This window comes from Melospiza georgiana, chromosome 9 (assembly GCF_028018845.1).
Source record: "Melospiza georgiana isolate bMelGeo1 chromosome 9, bMelGeo1.pri, whole genome shotgun sequence".
In the NCBI taxonomy this organism is placed as follows: Eukaryota; Metazoa; Chordata; class Aves; order Passeriformes; family Passerellidae; genus Melospiza; species Melospiza georgiana.
The window spans coordinates 4,225,723-4,247,484 of record NC_080438.1 but is presented as its reverse complement, the minus strand read 5'-3'; the positions used below and the strand labels follow the sequence as shown (position 1 = coordinate 4,247,484).

Below are 21,762 nucleotides of genomic sequence, written 5' to 3'. Positions count from 1 at the left end.
CAGTGAATGGAAGGGTTGTTGTTGCAATTACACAGGTAAACTTGACTTGAAAATCAATCACTTTCAGAGCTCTCAAATGTTCGGTGAAGCTTTTCTGATGGGAGAAAGCCTATAAATCCAGAAGGATGTGACCCTTCCTCAAATACATTTTCCCCCCTGTCCTTTCCTTGGCAAGCTGGCACCAGTTGGGCATTGCTGTCTCAAAAGCACAAGGATCAGGGACCAAGTGATCATCCTGTCAGATGCCTTTCATTAACGTTTTGGCAAGGGCTTAGACATTGCACACAGGTAACATGTTTGTTTACTGGGATTTATCCAACAATTAAAAAAAAATTATCTAGGTACAACCTCCACAGCCCTTGGCACAAATTACAAAAGCAACTCATCTCTGCCTTTGGGCAGCTCCTGGTTTGTTAGAAGGTGGAGAAATGCTATTTTCAATAAGGCAGCAAGTGAGCCACACTCCCAGGATCTGCCTGGGGTGACTTCACAGCCACAGTCCATTTCTTCTTCCATTAGTCCTGCTGACATACACAAGGAAAACAGGTTGTTTTAGTCTGTGCTACTTCTTATAAGTGAATGCAAGCGATTCTGTTGAACTCTGGGCAATTTAGATGCAGTAAATGGAAGCTTGTACATGATTACTGTCATTAGGTTCTTTGTTTAATTCTAAATTGAAGTTTATCATGTCTAAACTGTTAGCAGTATGCTGGCCTGGATGCTGCACATGAACAGCTTTACTTCTGGGGAGAAGGCCACTTATGCTTTGGAAGTCTTCTAGTGCATCTATCTAAACCCCAAGAACTTCTGCTGCCTTTTCTGAAATCCTTTTGCTTTGACTAAGTTGGCTCATCCACACTTTACATTTTTATTCTTTCACATTTTTATTCTTTCTCCTTTCACTTCTTCCAGGTTTGCACAAAATGGGGGGGATACAATTAGATGGAATACTACCATATCACATAAAAATAAAATCTAAACACCCTACAGCCCCAGCCAAGTCTTTATTGTCCAAGGAAAGGCTGAGCTGAGTGTCTTTGCAGCTTAGCACGAGCCTATTTGGTGCTTCAGTAGATTTTGTTTCATAAGTAGTCAACCCTTTGTACGTACCCTGCTGATATTTTCAATTTACAGGTATTTAAATCAAGGGATTGATAGTGTGAATTATGTCCAGAAGCCAGGTGAGGCAGATTTTGGATTTGGCAGGATGCATTTACCCAGTAACGCTAAAATAGTTAATAAAAATGACAAGATTGTGCCTGCATACACTTCATGAAAGGCTCAATCTGGGTTATCTCTAGTCTAAAATGGGTTCTAAAACTTCAATCAACCTGCATGATATTGGAAAAGAAGTTTCTTCCCAGACTGGGAAGAACATGTTTGGATACAAAGAAACACTGGCAATGCTTTCAGTTCCATAATATATAATGAAACAACTATTTCTTTCAGATTCTTCCTTTGTATTTGTATGCTATTGGTATTTGTATTGGTGTGGTATGCTATTTTTTTGGGGTTTTGAGCATTGGTTGGGGTAAACCAAAATTGTTGAAGCTGTGAGAATTTAATCTATGGGGGAATTTTGTCCCCGTGGGAATCCTCTCACAAGTCCTTCACAGGTAAGCAGATGTTTTTGGCTCCTGCCTGTGCTGAATCAATCCCATACTCTGCAACAGCCACCTGCTAATATCCATCAGTTAGAAACAGGACTTCTTTTACATCAGGGACTCATGGATAACTCCCAAAGAGGATGCAATCCGGCAGTTTTTTACATAGTTAGATACTTCAGCTTCCACAAAATATTTTGAGTTTTAAAACAGTATTTCTTTCGCTGAAAACAAGCATATTTGAACAGAAAGGAAAATATAAGCTTCTGCATGCTGCTAATTACAAAAGAGTATCTTGCCAGTGGAAACAAAGCAATGCTAAGATGCACTTACTGCAAGCATGTGATCCTAAAAATGAGCTTTCATTAATGAACAGATTCCAGCTGCATTTTCTGTGGGACTGCCCTGGACATCTCCTGTAACCTGTGATCAGCAGGAGGAGGATGGAGCTCAGGAACAGTGCTGCTGCAGCGACCATGTAGCACATGACAGCTTCAGTTCATTGAATTTATGATGTGAAATTCCAATCCTGATTGTGAACACCCTCCCTCCTCTCCACTGAAAATTAATTCACATGAATTCCTGATTAATAATAAAAGGCCCTGCCATCAGCATTCAGAGCCCCAGCCGGGGCTGTCATGGCTCAGAGGGCAGAAATCTGCTTAGAGCTACAGGAGAACCCAACTGAATTTGTGGCGTCTCAGTCTATGAATGTCTAAGCACTTCATCTGTTCACCAAAACACAACGTGCTGGAAGGAGCTGGGCTCAGCCTGGACCAGGGACAGGGCTAGGTGGCAGTGTGCAAGCAGGGAAACCAAGGTGACAAACCTGGTACAGCCACAACTCCTGAAGGATCAACAGGAAACTGCCCCCAGTTTGTTTGTTCTTACCAAAAAAAAGGATGAAGCCAATTCACAGTTTTAGACTTTTTTCTTGGGATTTCTGGCAATGCCTGTATTATCTCACTGTGGGGAAATGGTGGTTTGAGTTTGATGAACAGAGAAAGACTGGACAATGTCACTGGTTTTGGGAAGCTGGAAAGCCTCTGTCACTCATTATAGTAAAATTAGGGTGTTCTGGATGAAGGAAATGATTGGTATTTGACTCTATTGATTCAGAATGCTGAACAATTGCTATATTAATTAAAATATATTCTATTCTATTCTATAATATACTTTATATTATTATAGTATATAAATATTATATATAATATATTTAGATGATATATGATAGGATATTAATTATATACTATATTATATTACATTATATTACATTATATACTATATTATATTACATTATATACTATATTATATTATATATATACTATATTATATCCATACTACACAGAATACTAAAGAATATTAAAGAAAACTCGTGACTGTCTCCCAACAGTCAGGACACAGCTTTTTTTAATTGTTTAAGGAAACAAAACAATCTTTAGCAGAATTTAATTGACAAATTATTTTAGGTAGACAATTTTTTAACACATTTCACATGTGCAAGATAACAGGAGTAGCAAGTAGAGATAAGAATTCTTTTTCTCTTCTTCTCTCGGTGTTTTTCTAGGAAAAAAGCTCTGAGAGAGAGAATTATGTCTCTCTGCTCAGAGAATGTGAATGCCTCAACTAATTTCCCCTCTATCTGGAATGATGAAAAGCTTGTGGCATGTCAGAAATCCTCCTTCAACCTGAACAGACTTCATGGGCCAAAAAAGCTGTTTCCCTCACTTCCTACTTCTGTTTGACCACATTTAGTGTACAAAGTGGGGAAAAGGGAGGTATTCAGAAGATCTTACTCCGCAAGTGTCTGCTGGTATTGCTGAAAATAATAGAGAAACTGAGTTTGTGATCTGACATGCTACAGCCCCACAGTTAGACATCCACACCACCAGAAATCCAGTGGAAAGCTGTTTCCAAACAGATTACCCTGTCTCAACAACCAAGTGTTAGTCCAACTGCTGCAGCACCTTGTTACAACAATTCCATCCATTGAATTTTAAAAAGGAGTAGCAGTGAATTAATACACAAAACAGATAAAAGATTGATGGTCCTTATCTTTTCTCCATACCTCCTCATCTGTGACATTCACATCCACTTTTTTTGATTGAATGGCTTTGGTTACATAGTCAATGTTGTTTTCTCTGCAGTAATCAAAAATGTTCTTGTCCTCTTCCCTATTCAGGAAAAAAAAAAAGAAAAAGAAGCACCATGTTACTGCACAACACAAAGGCCACATGCACATTATATGCTCTAACTTTGTTACAGACATTTCAGTGCTGTCACTGGATCCAAACAGGTATCTAGCATTGCACATGCAGAATAATGTGCTTTTCCCCACCTCCCCCAAGTTAAGAAACAGAAGATTCTGCTTCCTAGAAAAACAAAGGTTGTTTTTTACAGTATTATGTCCAGACAAATATCAGTTTATTCCTGTGAAATGGCACAAGATATGTATGAAGTTAGCCAGAAAAATCCATGTTCAAGTTCTGGTATAAATCACTGCAGTGAGAGAAAAGGCTAAAGCTGCTCTTCTTGTAAGTCACTCTGGGTCACAACAAAGCCCCAGCCAATGCCACCCACTCTGGACAGAGGCCACCAACATGGCTTGGAGAGAACAGCAGGACAAACAGGACACCTGCAGAACAATCTGTCCCTGGCTAAACACATCTTGGATCCTGGATACAGCACCAGCCAGGGCTCTGCTTGCAGGCAGAAAGATCAAATGATGGTGTCACAGGTGCTGGAGTCACACCTACAGATCCTCCTACAGCTAAAAGCAATATTCTGCCTTCAGACACAGCAGAACTTCCATCCTTACCTGCCAAACACCTCTAATGAAGTTAAGACCTTTCACAGATTCTTACAAGAATAATACCTTTAGGTATAAGTACAGTGATACCACTGTGCTGCTAGCAGGGAATAAAGACAAGAGGCCATTGGTTTTCCAGAAGTAAGCCAAAAAGACCACATAATCCTCTCTCTTTCCAGTTTCCAGATGAAAACCATGGTTCAAATGAGCCCATCAGCATTGCTATGGGACTTGGCAGCTTCACAAGAGTTAAACACAGAGTTGTTGCCTCACATGACATCCCCAGTTTTCAATCACCTTAACTAAAGACCTTCTGGAGCTGGTCAGACCCTGTAAGGAGCTCAGTCTGCTGTGGGCAGGAGAAATTCAACAGGGAAATTTGAGAAATGATCCCCTGGTGTTAAAAGGCAACAACAGCATTTCTGTTCATCTGCATTGCTCTGGAACTTGCAGGCTGAAGAACTCTGGGAAGGAAAAGTAAAATCTGGATAACATTGGCATTTCTGAGCAATGGGTTACAAACAAAAAGTGACACTTTTCAGCCTGCAGTCCCCCAAAAATGAAATGCCAGCAAGGCCATGTCCATGCAGAGCAGAGCACCATGATCCAGTTTTGACTTTGTCTTTTATTGTTATGCATCTTGCTTGCTGAGATACAGTCTGATTCTTCACACCTCAAGCATCTGTGTCCTGCCAGGGTGCCAGAATAAGGTGGGGAAAAGCACTGATACTTGCTCCAGTGGCAGATCACTGCTTTCTCCAAAGAATTCACTTCCTCTGCCCTCCCTCCCTCTCACCTTGCTGCCTCAGTAGCACTATTCTCCAGCACATCACCCCTACCCTTTGTACACAGGCAGAGACACCTGAGCTGCACCTTTCTAGTGAAGAGCTGGGAGCCACACAGGATTCCACACTCTGTGTTTAGGCCTAAGGACATTACAGGAACATCCCAGTTTCTTGACTAGTTTGTCATGAACTCATTCCTTGGAGGTCTTGCCTGTTACACATAAACTCCTGGGAAACAGATCACTGAATTCTTTAAATGCAATTACCTTGAATTCCAGGAAAAAAGAATCCCACAGTGGGATTAGAAAAAGCAAAAGCTTACACTGCTCGAGATGGAGCTTGACAGACTCATGATGGAGGTCACAAGCCATGCCTGCCCCTGCTAACAAGGGCTGCTGTGATATGCTGGGAAGTCCCTCCAGTCCTGCCTTGTTAGTCCAACCTCTCCAGCACAGCCCTGGCTGCCCACAGCAGCCTTTGGGGAGAAGCTGCTTTTCAAACAATCCTGTACAGGAACTTGGCTCCCCACTGCACAGCCACACCTCCCTCATTTATTACAGATCACTCTTTCTTCAGAACACCAAAGCAAACCCCAATCCCCTCTCACTAGAGAGGCTCAAAACCATCCCCAGGTACTCCTGGGTGATTTTCCATGTCACACCCATGAGCTGTGCCCTTCCCTCCCTGGCAGTGATGCCACCTGGTCATTCCACGTGCTGCAGAGCCCTGACAGAGCTCACAGAGCAGCACCAGAGGCACCAGCAGGGATGTGGCAGCCACAAAGCACCTGACTGTGCTCCACAGAGAGCATCCATGGGGTCTGTGCCAGCAGAGAGGGCACAGCAACCCTGACCTACCACAACCAGCCCACTTTCCCACCACAGCCTCCAGACAGGACTTTTAATGTCTTTTCCCGAGGATATTACTGTCTGTAAGGGGAAAATGACCTGACACAGCTATTTGGATATGATTTAGTTTTCTGGAATAACCAACTCTGCAAATGCTCTATATATCCCCATTCCAAAAAACCACTTTTCTTTCAGAAGTGTCCACAATGGAATTAATCCAGAATACCAATTTCCCCACCTAAAGATAAGGTTTCGGGAAATTTCGTTCTTCTGCTCTGCATTTATTTCTCAATCTTTAAACCATTCCTTTGCTCCCTGACGCCCTCCTTAAAAATTATGTATTATATAATATATAAAATATATATATATGCATATATTATATCCAACTTTGCTATAAATATTAACAAAGAAACAAGCCCTTTCCATTCACAATGAGAACATTTTAACTACATATAAAGTAATCATATGAAGCTGCACTCCAGACATTTTAAACAATCTGATCCAGCTAAAGCCAGGAAGGGAAACTGAGGAAAGAGCTCAGAGGAGTTAAACCCAGGTTTTTGGAGGGACCAATACTAGGGAAGACATTCTTCTTGAATGGTGTGAATGGAATAATGATGAGTTACTGTTATTTGCTGACTTTGCATTGAAACCACACAGTGCAAATAAGAAACACAGCTTGAAAACTTGGCAACTCTGTTTTTTCCCTTCCTTTATTTTATGTGTGTCAATGTGTATATAATAATACCTCCACTGTAGTAGGTACAGGAAAAGAAAAAGGATGTGATGATTTTATCAGACCTGTTCCTAGCAGGAATTCACTCTTCATAAAACTGGTAAGAGTCAGCAGCAAGGTCCAGAAAGTGGTAGAAACAGGCAAAACCAGGCATAAACATGTGAGAAATACAGGAGTGACAGTGCAAAGACATGCTTAGATCATGTTATGGGGGAGAGAACCCATAGCATTTCCATCAGTACTTTCAGAAAAATCTCAATTTACATAAAAAATACAGTATTCAGGACATCTTCAGATGAGAAACACCATGAAACTCAGCCTAATGGAGATGTGTACAATAATGCAAAACCTGTAGCTAAAAGGAAGATTTGGACACAATTTTCTTTCCATGTCAAATTGCTGAGATAAAAAGGAGTCTTCAAATCAGGAAGCACCTGAGTGTCAGTAGAGGCTGGTGGAGTTTTTATATCTACTTCCTGAGGACAGCCAGAGGGTTCCTCTTCTCCCTTGCTGATGGCCCCCAAAGCTATTCCCTTGTGCTCTCCTCCCTTCCCAGTAAGAGCCAGCAATTCTGATTTAAAGACGAGTTGAAGCATACCTGTTGCCTGCAAATAACACATGGGCAGCTTTTTCCATCCTTGAATTAAAGGATTTGGAACAACTTAAACCAAGTCATCTCTCCCCAGGCTTAGAAGGTTTTGCAAGCTTTCTCTATAGGCTGTCCAAAACACACGTGTTGAACCAACAGGTTTAAAACAACTCATAGAAAAGATCTGCTGCCAGTTGATCATTTCCTTCTTATCTGGAGTGCTGTAAAATTCCTTGCTTGGTAAACAGCACCAAGGCTGCTACTGAAAAGTGCAAAGAAGAGATTTGAAAATCCCATTATTTTACCCTTGTGCAGAGAACACCCTCCAGGTTTGCTCTGTCCTCTTCCTCCCGCTCTGCGCGTTACCTCCAGCACAAAGCTCGGGGCAGAGGAGTGAGACCAGGCTCTACTCTGGGCATCCTCTCCCGTTTTCCTGGGGCTGCTCCAAGGCACATCCCAGTGGATTTGCAGTGGAGTGGCCCTGGGTGCCTCTAACAGGTGGCTTGGCCCGTGTGCTTGGCACGGCTCGGCACGGCTCAGCTCGGCACAGCAGCGGAGCGGAACAGGACGCGTGTGGGGAGCGAGAGGAGCTCACAACACTCGCTGTTTATGGCAGGGCCCCGGGCCCCCCAAGGGAGCCATTTTCACATAATCTATAATTATCTCTTCGCTTTAATCGCCTCGTCACTTCGCAGGCTCTCCTGGGCACAGGAAGAGGAAAAGCTCATTAACTGAACCTTTTCTCCTCTCTCCAGCCACCCATAGCTTTTAATTGCTTGGTGTTGTTATTATCTATCAGTGCAACTGGGATCATTTTCATAAGAAAGGGTGGTGGGAGGGAGGGAGGCAGGAGCAGGTCCCTGAGGTACGCTCCACACACAAACCTTTGCTTCCTCAATTATTTATGCCAGCTGAGGTTTTACAAATTGAATAAATCCATAACTCAAGTTTATTTTGAGCCGGCAGGCCATCCCGAGGGAAGTGTTGCCCACTTGCAGGCACACTCGTGTGCCATCCCTCGGAGAGCCCCCGGGACACGGCGGGACATGTGTCATCCAATTCCCCAGCCACCACACGGCACAGGAGGCACCTGGGAAAACCCAGAGGGGGAGCCACCAAAGGAGGATGTGCTCTCCAAAGGGAAGGCAGGCCTGAGCCCTTTGCACAACAAAGCAAAGCCCCAAAGGTCACTGCTCAGGGGGCAGTAAAAAGAGGTGCAGCAATAAACTTGGCAATCATCTTAAAGCCAAAAGATTGGTCTGCTGAACATCACCATGAGAGCACCCCTTTGTAAGCAACGCTGACCTGAAAAACCCCAAGTCCCAGCTGACAGGACCCACAGGTGTTTTGCTTGAGCACACCGTGGACTCCACAGAATGAGGAAAGCCCTTCCACAAGGATTGCACAGCCCAGCAGTTATGTGAGTAACACATCTGCGGCATGCACCACACCAGCCCATAATTCCCAACACAGATGCCACATCTCTGCAGCTTCAGACTCATTTCCAGTGCTGGTGTTCCCAAAAGTAGGGCTGGAGGGAGATAACAATACCCCAACCGTGCTCTGGAGCACTGGGCTCATCCCAAAAACCATCGCCGCTCTGAAGCAGCATCCTTGCAATGGATGCTGGAAGCAGCTCTTTAAAATTCAGCAGCCTTTGTGCCTGACCACATGCAGCGACCTCTGGTATTTTCTGCCAAAACAGTTCATTTGTCTCACACAACAACTAATCAATTCCCAGGGCCATCCATCACGGGGGCTCGCACGAGCCGGCCCGGCAGCGGGACCAGATGGCGGCTGCGTTAGTGGGATTAATACAATTCTGATGGATTGCACGGCAGCAGGCAGCTCCTGCACACCAGGGGTGCCTGCTCCACACCCACACCCTAAATGTTTGCCCCACTCATGACTGGGGTTGCTCCCAAATGTCTGGGGAAGGGTGGTAGTTTGGACCAGAAAAGGGGTTTTCAGCATCCCTCTAGATGGAAGGAGTAAAACAGCTCAGGGAGGTCTCGGTGCTGACTGGCAGGTGTCATTCCCATCCTGGCATGCCAAGGCCCTGGGGGAGCAGCTCGTGGCAGAGTGCAGGAGGGCTCCTCCACGGACATTTGGCAATGTTATTTCTCATTCTCCACCTGCCAAATCAATGTATTTGTTTCCTGAAAATACTTATAAACTGCCTACTCCTTGCCCCGGCTTAAATAAAACCCTGAAAAATAAAGGTGGATTTCCAAGGCTGTGGTATTTTTGGCACAGCTCTCAGATTGTCTTTTGGATGAGATTTATACTGGTAACACATCAGTCAACCTCAGATCACTGGTCCTTTCCCAGGTTTGTGAAACTCCAATTATAGTGCTTTGATCATGAAAGAACTCCACTACTACTGCTTTGTTCTGGTAATAAGACCAGAAAAGGGACATAAAGCTTTATGTAGCAGTAAAAAACCCCAAACCACCACTGTACCCAGCCTGAAATCACTGATGTTGTCTAAATTTTTCCTTCCAAGGGAACCTCCAAGTGCCATCATCAGTCAGCAGCATGCAGGATTTTATGCAATGCCTGAGGGGAGATAAGTGATTTGCAGAGAAACCCAGAGGCAGAGCACTATGCTAATCCATCCTGCAACTGCTCCCCATTACTCACTGGGGGTACTTGAGCTCTTTATTGCCAGGGTTTATTAATGACTCCTAATTGATGACCAGTGCCCAGTACCCCAAAGTAAATAACTGCTATGCCTCATTAGCTCAAGAGACCTTCTCCTGATTTGAGGGCTGATCTATGAACACACAAATTGCACTGATTTACCCGAATCTCCTTCTAAATTGATTTAATTAGATCGCTATAACCTGTTTCTGTGGATGCTCTTGAATTTATTTGGAATCAGTGCAATGCACTGTGAGCCAGACTGACCATTTTTCTATCTTGTTCTCAATTAGAAACATTTGAGATAATTAGTGATAAGGAAAAAAAGTGGCCCTGGCACCACCAGAGTTCCTCCTACTGCTGATCCACTTTAGGGCAGGGTATGGTAACTTCACTTTGCCCATCATTTACAGATCTGCATCCTAAACCCCAAGCATTTCATTCCACAAAAGGAATGTAAGCATTATTTAAGAATCATTTTAGACACTCAGTTTGAAATCAATGGCACTGCTGCTTTGTTGCTAACTACTGCTGATGGCAAATGAGGGGTTTATTCTATTTCAAACATTCTATTCTATTCTATTCTATTCTATTCTATTCTATTCTATTCTATTCTATTCCATTCCATTCCATTCCATTCCATTCCATTCCATTCCATTCCATTCCATTCCATTCCTCTCCCCTTCATACTAACAGCAACAGCTTGGAGGGCTTTAAAATTGTTTGATAAATTGTTCAAAAGATTCTGGCAAAGAATAAAACAAGTGATCCTGCTTAGGTGACCCTTCAAAACTCTGCACCCGCATTCTTGTCTCTCTCCTGGTGCAAGCTGAGGTCCAGATAAATCAGCAGCCTTTTCCTGCCTTTGGATCAGCAGAATCCTAAAGGGCACAGGGAAGGCTGTGTTTGGCAGAGTAATACCTACTGAAAAATTGCTTCCAGCAGTCTGTCTGGACTCAGGGCTGATGAGGACTCGAGTTTTAGCTTTTAGTACACAAAATAAGGGGGTTTTCTTAGTTATTCTGGGCTTCTTTAGTGATCCTCTAACAAGAAAATACTTATCCTATCAACAAGACTGGGAAACAAACTGAAGTGGTTTGATTTCTATTCAAATTTTTGCAAGCTTGTTGGACCCACTAAGGACAACTGAGTCAATAAAAGAGTCTGCACCAAAGTTTCTTTTCTCAGATAGCAGGTTTTGAGGGAGCACACACATACACACTGGACTGACAGCACGGGACTTACCCAGAGCTATCAATGTGTTAAAACTTATCTTGGCTCAAGCTGATTAGTCTTCTTTCCCCTTAAAATTTTTCATGTTCTTCCTCTACAGAAAATGCCTTATTTTTTTATGATAACACTCTGGTTTATGTGGTATTATTGAATGCTAAGCTTATGTTTTTCTAAGTAATCACTCACAGCCTCACAAAAGTCACCCTTCTCTACAGCTATGGAACCAAAACCTGCTCTAGACAAACCTGGACACCAAACCTAATGTTTAGAGCCACTCTCTCTTTGGTTTACCTCCCTGCAGGTTTGGTACCAGAGGAATTTTGCTGTTTAAGGCTATGCTTTTATGAGTGGAATTACCACACTAGAGATGCCCCTATACTTGCATGTTTATTCCCTGTTTCAGGAAGGGAATGAACAGTAGACAAAAGAACCAGGAAATGTGAAGCTGTCCAGCTCTGGGGATAGATTAGGGTGACACTTGCTCATTCCTGTCTTGCAAGGAAGACACTGATGCCTGGCAGTCAAACTGAGCTAATGTTTCCACTCTGCCAGCACAGTCAGGACACTTCATTCAACAAATTCCAGGAGAATCACCCTATTCCAGCTGTGTGGGAGACTGTACCTGCCTACAGCCTCATTTGTAAGGACAGCTGTGCTAAACAAACAGCACCTATGTTCCTCATGGTATGTTTGGAAAAATGTATTTGCAGCTGTACTTTTGGAAATAAAAACAAACAAATGAAAAGATTTAGGCTGGTCAAGTCAACCAGAGCAAACTCTGTTTTTCTGTGCATTATTCTGTATTTCAAACCCAAGAAAGGGCATAGGCAGCACTTGGGATAACCAAGACTCTCACAGCTCTGTGGGGATTTGATCTACCCCTATGAGGAGAGCTTGAACAAGATTTAAAGCACAAAGTCAAACTGTGAGATCAAGGATATTGGCTGAGACCTGCACTGATGGAGCAGGGACAAAAAAGGAGCTGGTGGTTAGCAGAAGTGCCATTCCTCAGTGTGTTAAACCAAGGTCACACCTGCCCACCTCTGCTCAAGGGCCAGGGCAAGTGAAAGATGTGCTGGCTCTCCATGCAAGGGGAGGAAGCTGTTCCTGGCCAAGTCCTCCCTTCCACTCCACTCCAAAGTGGATTGCAATCCCCAGGGAAATACCTGCATTGCTGCCAAGCACACATCTGCCACCCTGCCTGCTTGCAACAGCTGCCTCCATTCCTACCTGAGCTCTTTGCAAAGGCTCCAAGCCACCTGATCAACATTTCTGTTCCTTGGTTTGTGACAACAAGTCAAAGAAATGCTGTGCTAGAGTTTTAACTCGTTAGGTAAGTTCTCAGCTGGAGACTGCATGTTGAGAAATCAGTGCTCACATTTCCTGGATGCAAAAAGATGCAAGACATTCATTAAAAAATGGGATCATACACATGTAAATGGGTGACTACATGATGGGAAACACTGTCAAAAATTTAGTCTTCTCTGACTGTTCATTTTAACTAAAACTATGATACAGTATTCTAAAATTTCCTCCACAAAATCATTTAGGTATTGGATTTTAATATTATACCCATAACTAGTAGTCTGGAACAGCAAAAAAATGAACTAAACAAAAACCATCCAGGTGTCCTTATTCAGTAGCTAATGTCACTTATTACTTGCACCTTGACAATTTTAAGTAGCAGCCACTCTAGTTCAGTAAATGCAGAGCTGGCTTTTCTAGCTGCAGAGCCTAGGAAAAAATTAATTTGATATAAGGCACAAACTGTCCCTGAAGGCAAACATTGTCCAACACTAAAACCTTCACTGAACAGTCCCTAATGAATGTATTGGTAAAGAAATAACTATTTGGAAAAGGTAGTGCCTGAATAGCTTTCTATTAAAAATATCCAATATTGCCTTTTTTTTAAAGCCATATAACTGAAAAATGGGAAGCCTTGCCCTTCCCCCACATCTTGTGCTAAGGAAAGGTTACTACCTGGCAATGATACAGGCAGATATTGATTTAAATGATTATGGACCTGAAAAGTTCTTTCCTGTCATTTATTATCCTGTTGTAGTTGCCACCACACTTGTGCAATATTAAAAAAAAAAAAAGCTTAAAAAAAGACATTAGAAAAACACAGTTTTTATCCAAATTCCAGCACAGATAATCACCTGATTATTTCTTCTTCTTGATATAATGAGCTGATGACTGGGCCTCCAAATACAGTTTTGCTTTCCTTTCCCCTCTTCTCTGGTGTCTGAAAGAAAAAGAAAGATTGGTCCAGCATCCTGGCTCCCATCATATTCCCAACTCTCATTCCCAGCCCTGGCCCCTCAGGACCCAAAAGCTGAGCCTCTGTGAGGCAGCATAATATTCTGTTACTAGATTGCAAAGCTTGCCTTTATAAATCTATTTAATATAGATTTAAAATTAAATTTTATAATGGGCAGCATTTCCAAATGATTTACTCCCAGGAACTCTAGGATTCTGAATGATTCCCACCATAATAGAAATGAACAATTAGAATAATGATTGATCGATACGGAGCCCCAGGCCTACCTTTTCAAAAAACCATCCTGCAGCCTGGGATCTTCAATTGCCTGACTTCACATTGATGCCAGACTTTCAGCAGGGGGAAGTGCCTGCTGTCTGAAAGCCTGACCCAATTAGGGGGTGCAGGGAACCACAAACCCCAACTCTTCCGTGGCATTAAGTATTTCGGTTTTCAGATAAGCAGCCAAAACTGGTTTGGAATTTGCAGCAGCAATTCCTTAAAAAAAATCAGCCCATTCATTGCAACTTGCTGCTGCCAGTGGACAGGTCTGAGGCTTTCTGTGATGGCAGTGTCACACCTAGGGTGAAAAAGATCAGGAGCAAAGTCCCAGCCTCTTGCAGCTTCTCTGTAGCTGCAACACACAGAATCACAGAAACCTGGAATGATTTGGGTTGGAAAGGACCTTAAAAATCATCTACTTTCACTCTCCTGTCATGAGCAGGGACACCTTCTGCTGGACCAGGGTGCTCCAAGCCCTGTCCAGCCTGGCCAGGAACACCACCAGGGATCCAGGGGCAGCCACAGCTTCGCTGGGCATCCTGTGCCAGGGTTTCCCCACCCTCACAGGGGAGAATTTTTTTCTGATATCTAATCTAAACCTACTCTCTTTCAATTTGAAGTCATTCCCCCTTGTCCTGTCACTCCAGCCAATGTAAATAATCTTTCTTCAGGTACTGGAAGGCCACAATTAGATCACCCCAAAGCTTTTTCTTGTCCAGGCTGAACAATCCCAGTTCTCTCAGCCTTTCCTCATAGGAGAGGTGCTCCATCCAATCTCATCCCCTTCATTACACTCAAAAGCATTGCTGTACCATCAGAATTCTGCTTAGAAAGATGTTGATTAAAAAAAAAAAAAAAAAAATATATATACTTTTGCCTTTCTTCCTGCTCCTCAGGCTGCTTTTGTTTTAAATCAATGTACTAGCTCCCTATAATACATTCACTTTTACATTCTGCCCAGCTTGAGTTAACCAGTTCCACCTTTCAGTTCTGTACCAGCCCAAAACCATTACATTAGGTTTGCAGATATTACAAACTTCTTGATAAGAATACATGGAAAGGAAATTGGCTTTGAAAACTATTCCATGGCAAGTAGGCTCTCTCTAATTTAGAGTAGAAAGTGACAGGAAGCTCTCCTTCTTCAAGGCAAAGGGCTTCAGAGTCTTAACAGTGCAGTGCCCCTCTTAAAAAATTATTTAGCAGAGAAACTTACTGTCCATCAATTACTTGGATTCCACTAATAAAATAAAATTAATTTCAGATCACCTGAAAGTGCACAGAAGAGTTATTCCTATACAATGAAACTATACTTACTATTAGTCTACACTTACTATTAGTCTATCCTGTTTGATACTGAGGGATGATGGGCATTCAATCAGTGTCAGAAACTGTAAAAAAATTTTAATCTATTTATCTCTGGCTACTCTACTTCTTGGTTGCTGCTTTTTTTCCAGGTCAGAAAAAACATTTGAAAAAATACATTTAATCTTTCTAGAGGCAGAAATTGTTAAAAAAAAAAGATTTCTAGGATTAAGTTCACCTTCTTTGCACAACGAATGCATTTCTACCAAAGATTAATCACGTTGATTGAGTACACATAAGGTCATCAGAAAACTTAGTGATAAAGGCTCTCCCAAAAACACTCAGGCAAAAACTTCTCTGGTTTTTAATCCATATACAAGTTACTTTGTCCAAGTAGCTTTTATCTCGTCTCTTTCACACAGAAATAGGTAATTCAATATTCAATTTATGAATGTTGAAACAAGCTTATTCCATCACAATCCTTGATATGCAGAACAAATTTATGAAGAAGGTCCAGGAAAAAAAAATCTGTTTTCTCAGTATTTAGCCATGAAGACAGAGACAAGGCTCCACCTTTCATCCTCAGGGGGCTTTCAAAGGGGAATGTGCCCAGGCTTCCCAAAGAGTTAACTCTGCTGCAGCACAGACACAAACTGGTCTCTTTCCAGCTGCCTTTGACAACCTGCCTATCCATGAGCTCATTGCCCACTTCCAAAATCCTTGCTCCCCAGCCTGCCAGAACTTCCACACAATATCTGAGCATGATGTTCCAAACTCAGTGACACAAAAAGTGGAGCAAGAAGCAGCAGCTCCCTCCAAATCACGTCACAGCTACTGACGGCACTGACAAGAACTGGTGTTTTTATTTGTTCTTCATCCTGGCTGAAGGGATCAGTAATGCCCTTTTCCTTCTTAAATCTTTTGAAATTTTTACAGCAAAAGAGAGCTTTTAGAGCTGCTTATATGCAGGTAATGACTCATGAATTTAAAGTCACATTACCCCGCAAACCACAATGAAATTAAGAACTGACACTGCAAATTTCCTGTCTCCTCTGTTAAAAAGGCACTAATAATTAACTATGTGGCTCTCAATTAAGCCAGCTCCATTTCTTTCACTGCTGGCAGAGCTGTCCAGAAGCACTGCAGATGCACATGGAACTAATAATAGTTCAGGAATAGCATGATCCAGGGCTTCCATAATTTGGAACCTGAACCCAAGAGAGATGACAGCAGGAGCAGCCACTTTTGGACTGTGCAGGAGAGGTGCTGTAGGAAAGGCAAAATTGCTGTGGACTCAGTAAGGACAGGACATCGCTCTTAAAATGCCAGTTAAAAACTGTGGGAATAAAGAGGAATTTGTGACAGAACATAAAGACATCTTGGAAGATTGCACTTGCGTGCCAAGCACAGGCAGTGGCATATAAGAAACAGGGGAAAAGATGATAGAGAAATAGAGAAGTGTAAGACATTCTTAAACAGTGAAATTTCTCATATTTTCCTCTTGCCCACTGATTCTTGTCGCTGGTGTACAATTGAGGCTGATGTCAAAGTCACTGCTCCTGTGATAGTTAAGTTTGGTGGGCGGGTCTGGCTGGCCAAAACCAGCATCAATCACAGGCAAACCTGGGCTGGGCATGCAGCAAACAGAACTCCTGAGGAGACATCTTCTACCCCCTGACTCCAGATGGGCTCAGGGACTGGCACAGGGAACTCCACAAGCCCAGAACTGTCCTTCTCAAGTGTCACCAGGAATGCCAGGAGAAAAGGCACCCTCCTCCAGGAACAGACAGTGGAGCTCCTGCTCCTGCCTCAGTGCCCTGGGTCTGTCAATAACAGCCCGGCTGATCCAAGGGACAATGGCATCCTGGCTGGCTGTCACTGGCAATGCTGCTCCAGGCAGCCTCAAAGCCTGACAACCACTTTCAGAACAGAATGGAAATACAGGGACTAATATTTGCTAACATCATTAATTCTTTTTTTCTTCCCCACTCCCCCTTCTTCCTTTATCCACCATGTCAAGATGTATACTTTTAAATTGTTGTCAGCCATAAAACAGACGTCGTGTCCCAGCTCAGAGGTTAACATATAATGACAGACACATTAAAAACCCTGTCCAGTGCCTCACTGAAAATTTCAGCTCCATCTTCTCTTCAACAAGACAGTGGCTCAAACTCACTTATAAGCTTTAACAACATTAAAGCCTAATCATGATTGAAAAATAAAGGAGAAAGAGAAGATGGTTTTATCATACTAAGCATTATGGAAATGCAAAACAATTAGAGACAAACATTTTCTTTGTGATGGTTTTGTCACAAAACTCTCCCATGATGGCAATAAGATCAGTTTTTCCTTTGGCATTTTTGGGGAGTGGGATGCAAATTATCATTTAAGAGAAGGAGCAGGAGTTTCCTGATGGGGGTTGGTTTGGTGGATCACTCTCTTGCCCTATCCCTGAAGACAGGACAGGGATGGATTGTTTTTCATTTCCACACCCAAGCTTTGTTCCAATCTACACAAAACAAGCTACAACAGATTTAACAAGATGGCAAATTCATGGGTCCTCCCAATGACCCACTTCAAGCTCGAGAGGCAGAAGTAGCTATAGATATGCAAATGGACCCACTTTCAGTGATTAGCTGGGATGGAACAGGACACAGCTATTTACATGCAGGGCAAGGGACTCCTAATTCTGACAGAAGGAAGGTACAGAGAAGTCCTACAGAAATACTACAAAACAGCAGGAACAGCACGAGTTTCAGTAAAGCCTTTAAAAAAATGAAAGACTATAATTTCCTGTTAACAGAAGAGCTAGGTCCCATGGGTTAAATTTAGGGCATCTCAGTTTTATCCAGAGCAACATGGGAACTCTGCCTGGCTGGTTCTGCATGCCCAGACACCCAGCAAACACAGCAGTAGTTATTTGGCAAGGCACGTGGCTCTGCTGCACTGCACATCTATCACCCCCCAATTCCCTCACATCTCACTCTGGCTTTTCTCCACACCCAAAACCTTTAAATAACTTCTCATAAAAATGGTCAATACTGAAGTTTCTCAGCACCAGGCACCTTGGAAACAGAAAAGTGAGACAACTTAAACAAGAGTGATGCATCAGGATCTCACACCTGAAGCACCACACTGCTTGGAAGAAGTTTGCACTACTTCTTGTATTATTTTCCTCTTCCTCTGAGCCTGATGCAGCTGGAGCCAGAGCAGCAGTTGTATCCAGCTTTGTGGGATGCAGACAAGGAATATTCCTAACAAAACGACTCCACTCAAAGCTTCTCAAGCATTTCAATGCATGGTGCAGAGTCCAATCTGCGTTTGTGCTGCACAATTCACCTTTCTCCAGCTCTCCTGCTCCTCCAGGGCAGGTGTCAGCCTGGCACATTCCCTGCCCTTCCTGCATGGGCAGCACAGAACCCAGCCCTGGGCACAGGGACACATCACCCTGCTCCGTACCTGTCTGCAAGGTGCACACACAGCAGCAGACTGGTGAAACTCTCTTGGCAGGAATGTGGCAGCCTTCAGCAGCCACCAAGATCTGTCAGGGCCTTTCAAAGTGCTGCAGGGCTCCGAAATGCAACCAAGGGTCCTGAGCCACCAAGCCTGGAGGAGCTGCAGTTGCTGGATTGTCAGAACCCAGGGCATCCCTCTGGCTGTCCTGAGCAGCCATGACCCCTGCCAGGGGTCTCAGAGACCCTGGCACAGAGCCCAAAATGTCCCTGTGGTTTTGATCATGACCCGTGGAGCAAGTTACCAACCTTGTATGAAGATCAGCAGGCCACAACAGTTTAAGTAGAATATTAGTGAAGTTATCATGGGGTGGAAAAGTAGATTTTAGGGTTTTTGGTATGGGGCTTCAAGAGGCAAGATGGAGGGATCTGAATGTGTCCAGCCTTTCTCCTTCTTCTTGGCCTCCATCTTCTGCTGTGATGTTGGCACTTACAGACTGGTTCAGAGTAGAAGCTCACTGTCTAACACGGGTGATAGGTATTGGGAAGTAATTGTAAATATTGTACAGGTAGTTTTTAGTATAAAGACTTAACACCACCCCGGGGGCAGACAGAATGCTTCGTACTGTCTTGCTGAGCTGACCTCGGCAGGGCAGGAGAAAATTTTTTATAGATAGGACACAATAAACAACCTTGAGACCGAGAAATGAAGAGCCCTGACCCCTTCTTCAAGCGCTGGGCTGGGAAAAGAGACTTTCTAACTTTTCCCAGGGTCACTCTGACCAGCGAGAGATCCCGACACTGGATACTCAGGGAGATCTGCTAGGCAGGGGAAGGAGAAACCCTGGCCCATGTCCCAGCTCCCCCAGCTACACCTGGGAGGTGCAGGAACTCCAGCCTGTTGTTATGGCCGGACAGGTGATGTGCTGGAGCCCTGTCAGGCTCACAGGAAGGTACCAGTAAATCCCTGACATGTGCTGATTGAATTGTAATTAAGCTGCTATAGTCTCAGGTGAGAAATTTTACAGAAGACACTTCAGACCCAAAAGCAGACCTGCTCTGCTGGCCACCACGTTCCCCTGATGCTCTGGATTAACATTTCTCTATTTGAGGAGTGAGGATTATTGGGGAGACAACAAGAAAATGCAAACTCTCCTAAAGTTTCAGACAGTCGCCCCCCTCCTCTCCGTGTGTGCCACGGCCCGGCCATCCCCCTGGGAAGGGAACTTGGGCAGAGACTAATTGTATTTGACAGCAGCAATTACACACAAGGCTGGAGATTAGAAGCTCGTTAATTGCGTGTGCCATAATTGCTGCCGTCTTTTCCTTTGCTAGCTGAGGCCAGTGCCAGGAGAAGCAAAGGGAGGAGGGTGCTCTGCCCCCCAAGCGCAGGTGGTCCGAAGATGAGAGCCCCGGGACGGGTTGGAGATGTCCCTTGTCCCCACACGCCGCGGGAGCTCCTGACCCCGGCACAATGCGGCTAACGAGCCGTGAAATGAGGACAAACAATGCTCCCTTCCAAAGGCATTTTCCACCTGTATCCTCCTGCCTCCGCAGCTCGGCTGAACTTCACGCTACCTGCAGCGGGAGCGAAGGGAAATGAATGTTAACCCTCTGGAAATATTAACCCTTTGGAGGTGATGCTGCCACAGGAAATACCGCTTTAACCGCTTATAAAATTAGGCGTTGTTTGATGTGGTTTAAATTCATCAAATCCTTCCTTCCTGACTAAGACACGAGCTCAGCATTTCTCGCTCTCTTTGCTGAGCACTGTAAGGCAGTAACACCTATCGGTGGCCGGGGACTATACACAAATCACAAACGGGACAGGACTGCTGGGAACGTGCCTTGAGCTGTTTGATTTTCCACCACCAGTCTCATTACATGGTTATGACAATGGGAAGGTGCCATCAGCTCACATCCCAGGCAGCACATTAAGAACTCAATGTTACAACTTACTTTATAAGTTTTTTGACCAATCACACAAAGCAAAAGCACATTCACAGTGGTTCTATCCAACCACTACAAGCACAGGTACTTTTGGTTAAACAATGCTTGCTTATTTTGAATACAATACCTGCTTATAAGCCTTAAAACACAATGAGCTCCATTATTAAGCTTATAACTTCCTAATATCTCCCCATATTTTCTGCAGTTTAGGGAGTTATTCTATCAAGTCTTAATACACAGACCATTGTTCTAGTTGTCCTTACTTTTCTACTTCCTATATATTTTTTCTGCTGACCAATCTCATGCTTAGCTCCAATCCCAGCTCTGCTGTGTCTGAGGCTGCCTTTTGCAGCTTTCCCAAAACCCTCTGATTTTATGGATTCCCACAACACCCAAACAAGATACAAATCCCTCCTGGCTGAGGACAGCCTCTGCAGAGCCACCCTTCACAAAAGGCTGCCGTACCCTCCACACCAGCCCTATTAATGATTGTCATAAACAGAATATTTTAATATTCCTCTCTCAACAATTCTCCTTGGCTCCAGCAGCAGCTCAGCCCCAGCGTGCACATGACTCAGCACCTGGAGCCTTTTCAAGAGCCCACTGAGGATCTGAACAATCCGAGCAAACTGCCCGTGAAAAATGCCAGCACGGTGGGGTTGAGGTGTTTTTTTTTTTAATTTAATTTTTTTTTGTTTTGTTTTAAATATTAAAGGGACAGTTTAGTTAATATTCCAATAATATCTACGTAAAGTTTTCCGGTTCTTTTAAGTCTCCTCACAGAATTTCCCTTTAAAAAACACTATTTAAGACAGGGAAAATACTTTCCAGATTACAGTCAAAAAATAAAAACCAACATACTATAAGTAATGTCATAGTTAAATAGTGCTGCGATCTAAAGCAAAGCTTTGCAGATTACTCATTTAACTCTAACGACTTAATTAATAACTGCACCATAATCACAGTTGGAAATTAGTAGTAAAGACAGTCAGGGGAAGGGAAATAAATGTAAAATGTGTGATATAATTTTGAGCAAGTCTAATGCTTGCTAGGAGCTGTGATTTCATGACTCACTGTACACATTTTAGCATATGTGTGGAAGGAAATACTATGCTCAAAAAAAAAAAAAGCCCTGAAGCAGTGGCTTCCCACAGTTTTTGGTTTGTGGAGCACTTTTTTTAAAAGGAAAAGCGGACATGGAGATGGAAAGCACAAGATCACCAGCAGGCTCCTTTCCTCACATTCTTTTCATGGGACTCTGCCAAAACT

The 21,762-nt window shown here is 43.4% G+C and overlaps 1 protein-coding gene across 1 annotated transcript in view; it reads right to left on the bottom strand.

Moving 5' to 3' along the window:
- ACBD6 (acyl-CoA binding domain containing 6) overlaps nucleotides 1-21,762 on the bottom strand; it is an 84,033-nt gene that overhangs the window by 43,274 nt on the left and 18,997 nt on the right. The window contains exons 4-5 of the mRNA XM_058030548.1: nucleotides 13,407-13,492; nucleotides 3,673-3,778 (exon numbers count right to left, since the gene is read on the bottom strand). Coding sequence (XP_057886531.1) covers nucleotides 3,673-3,778; nucleotides 13,407-13,492 — 192 coding nt within the window. The remainder of the gene's footprint in view (nucleotides 1-3,672; nucleotides 3,779-13,406; nucleotides 13,493-21,762) is intronic.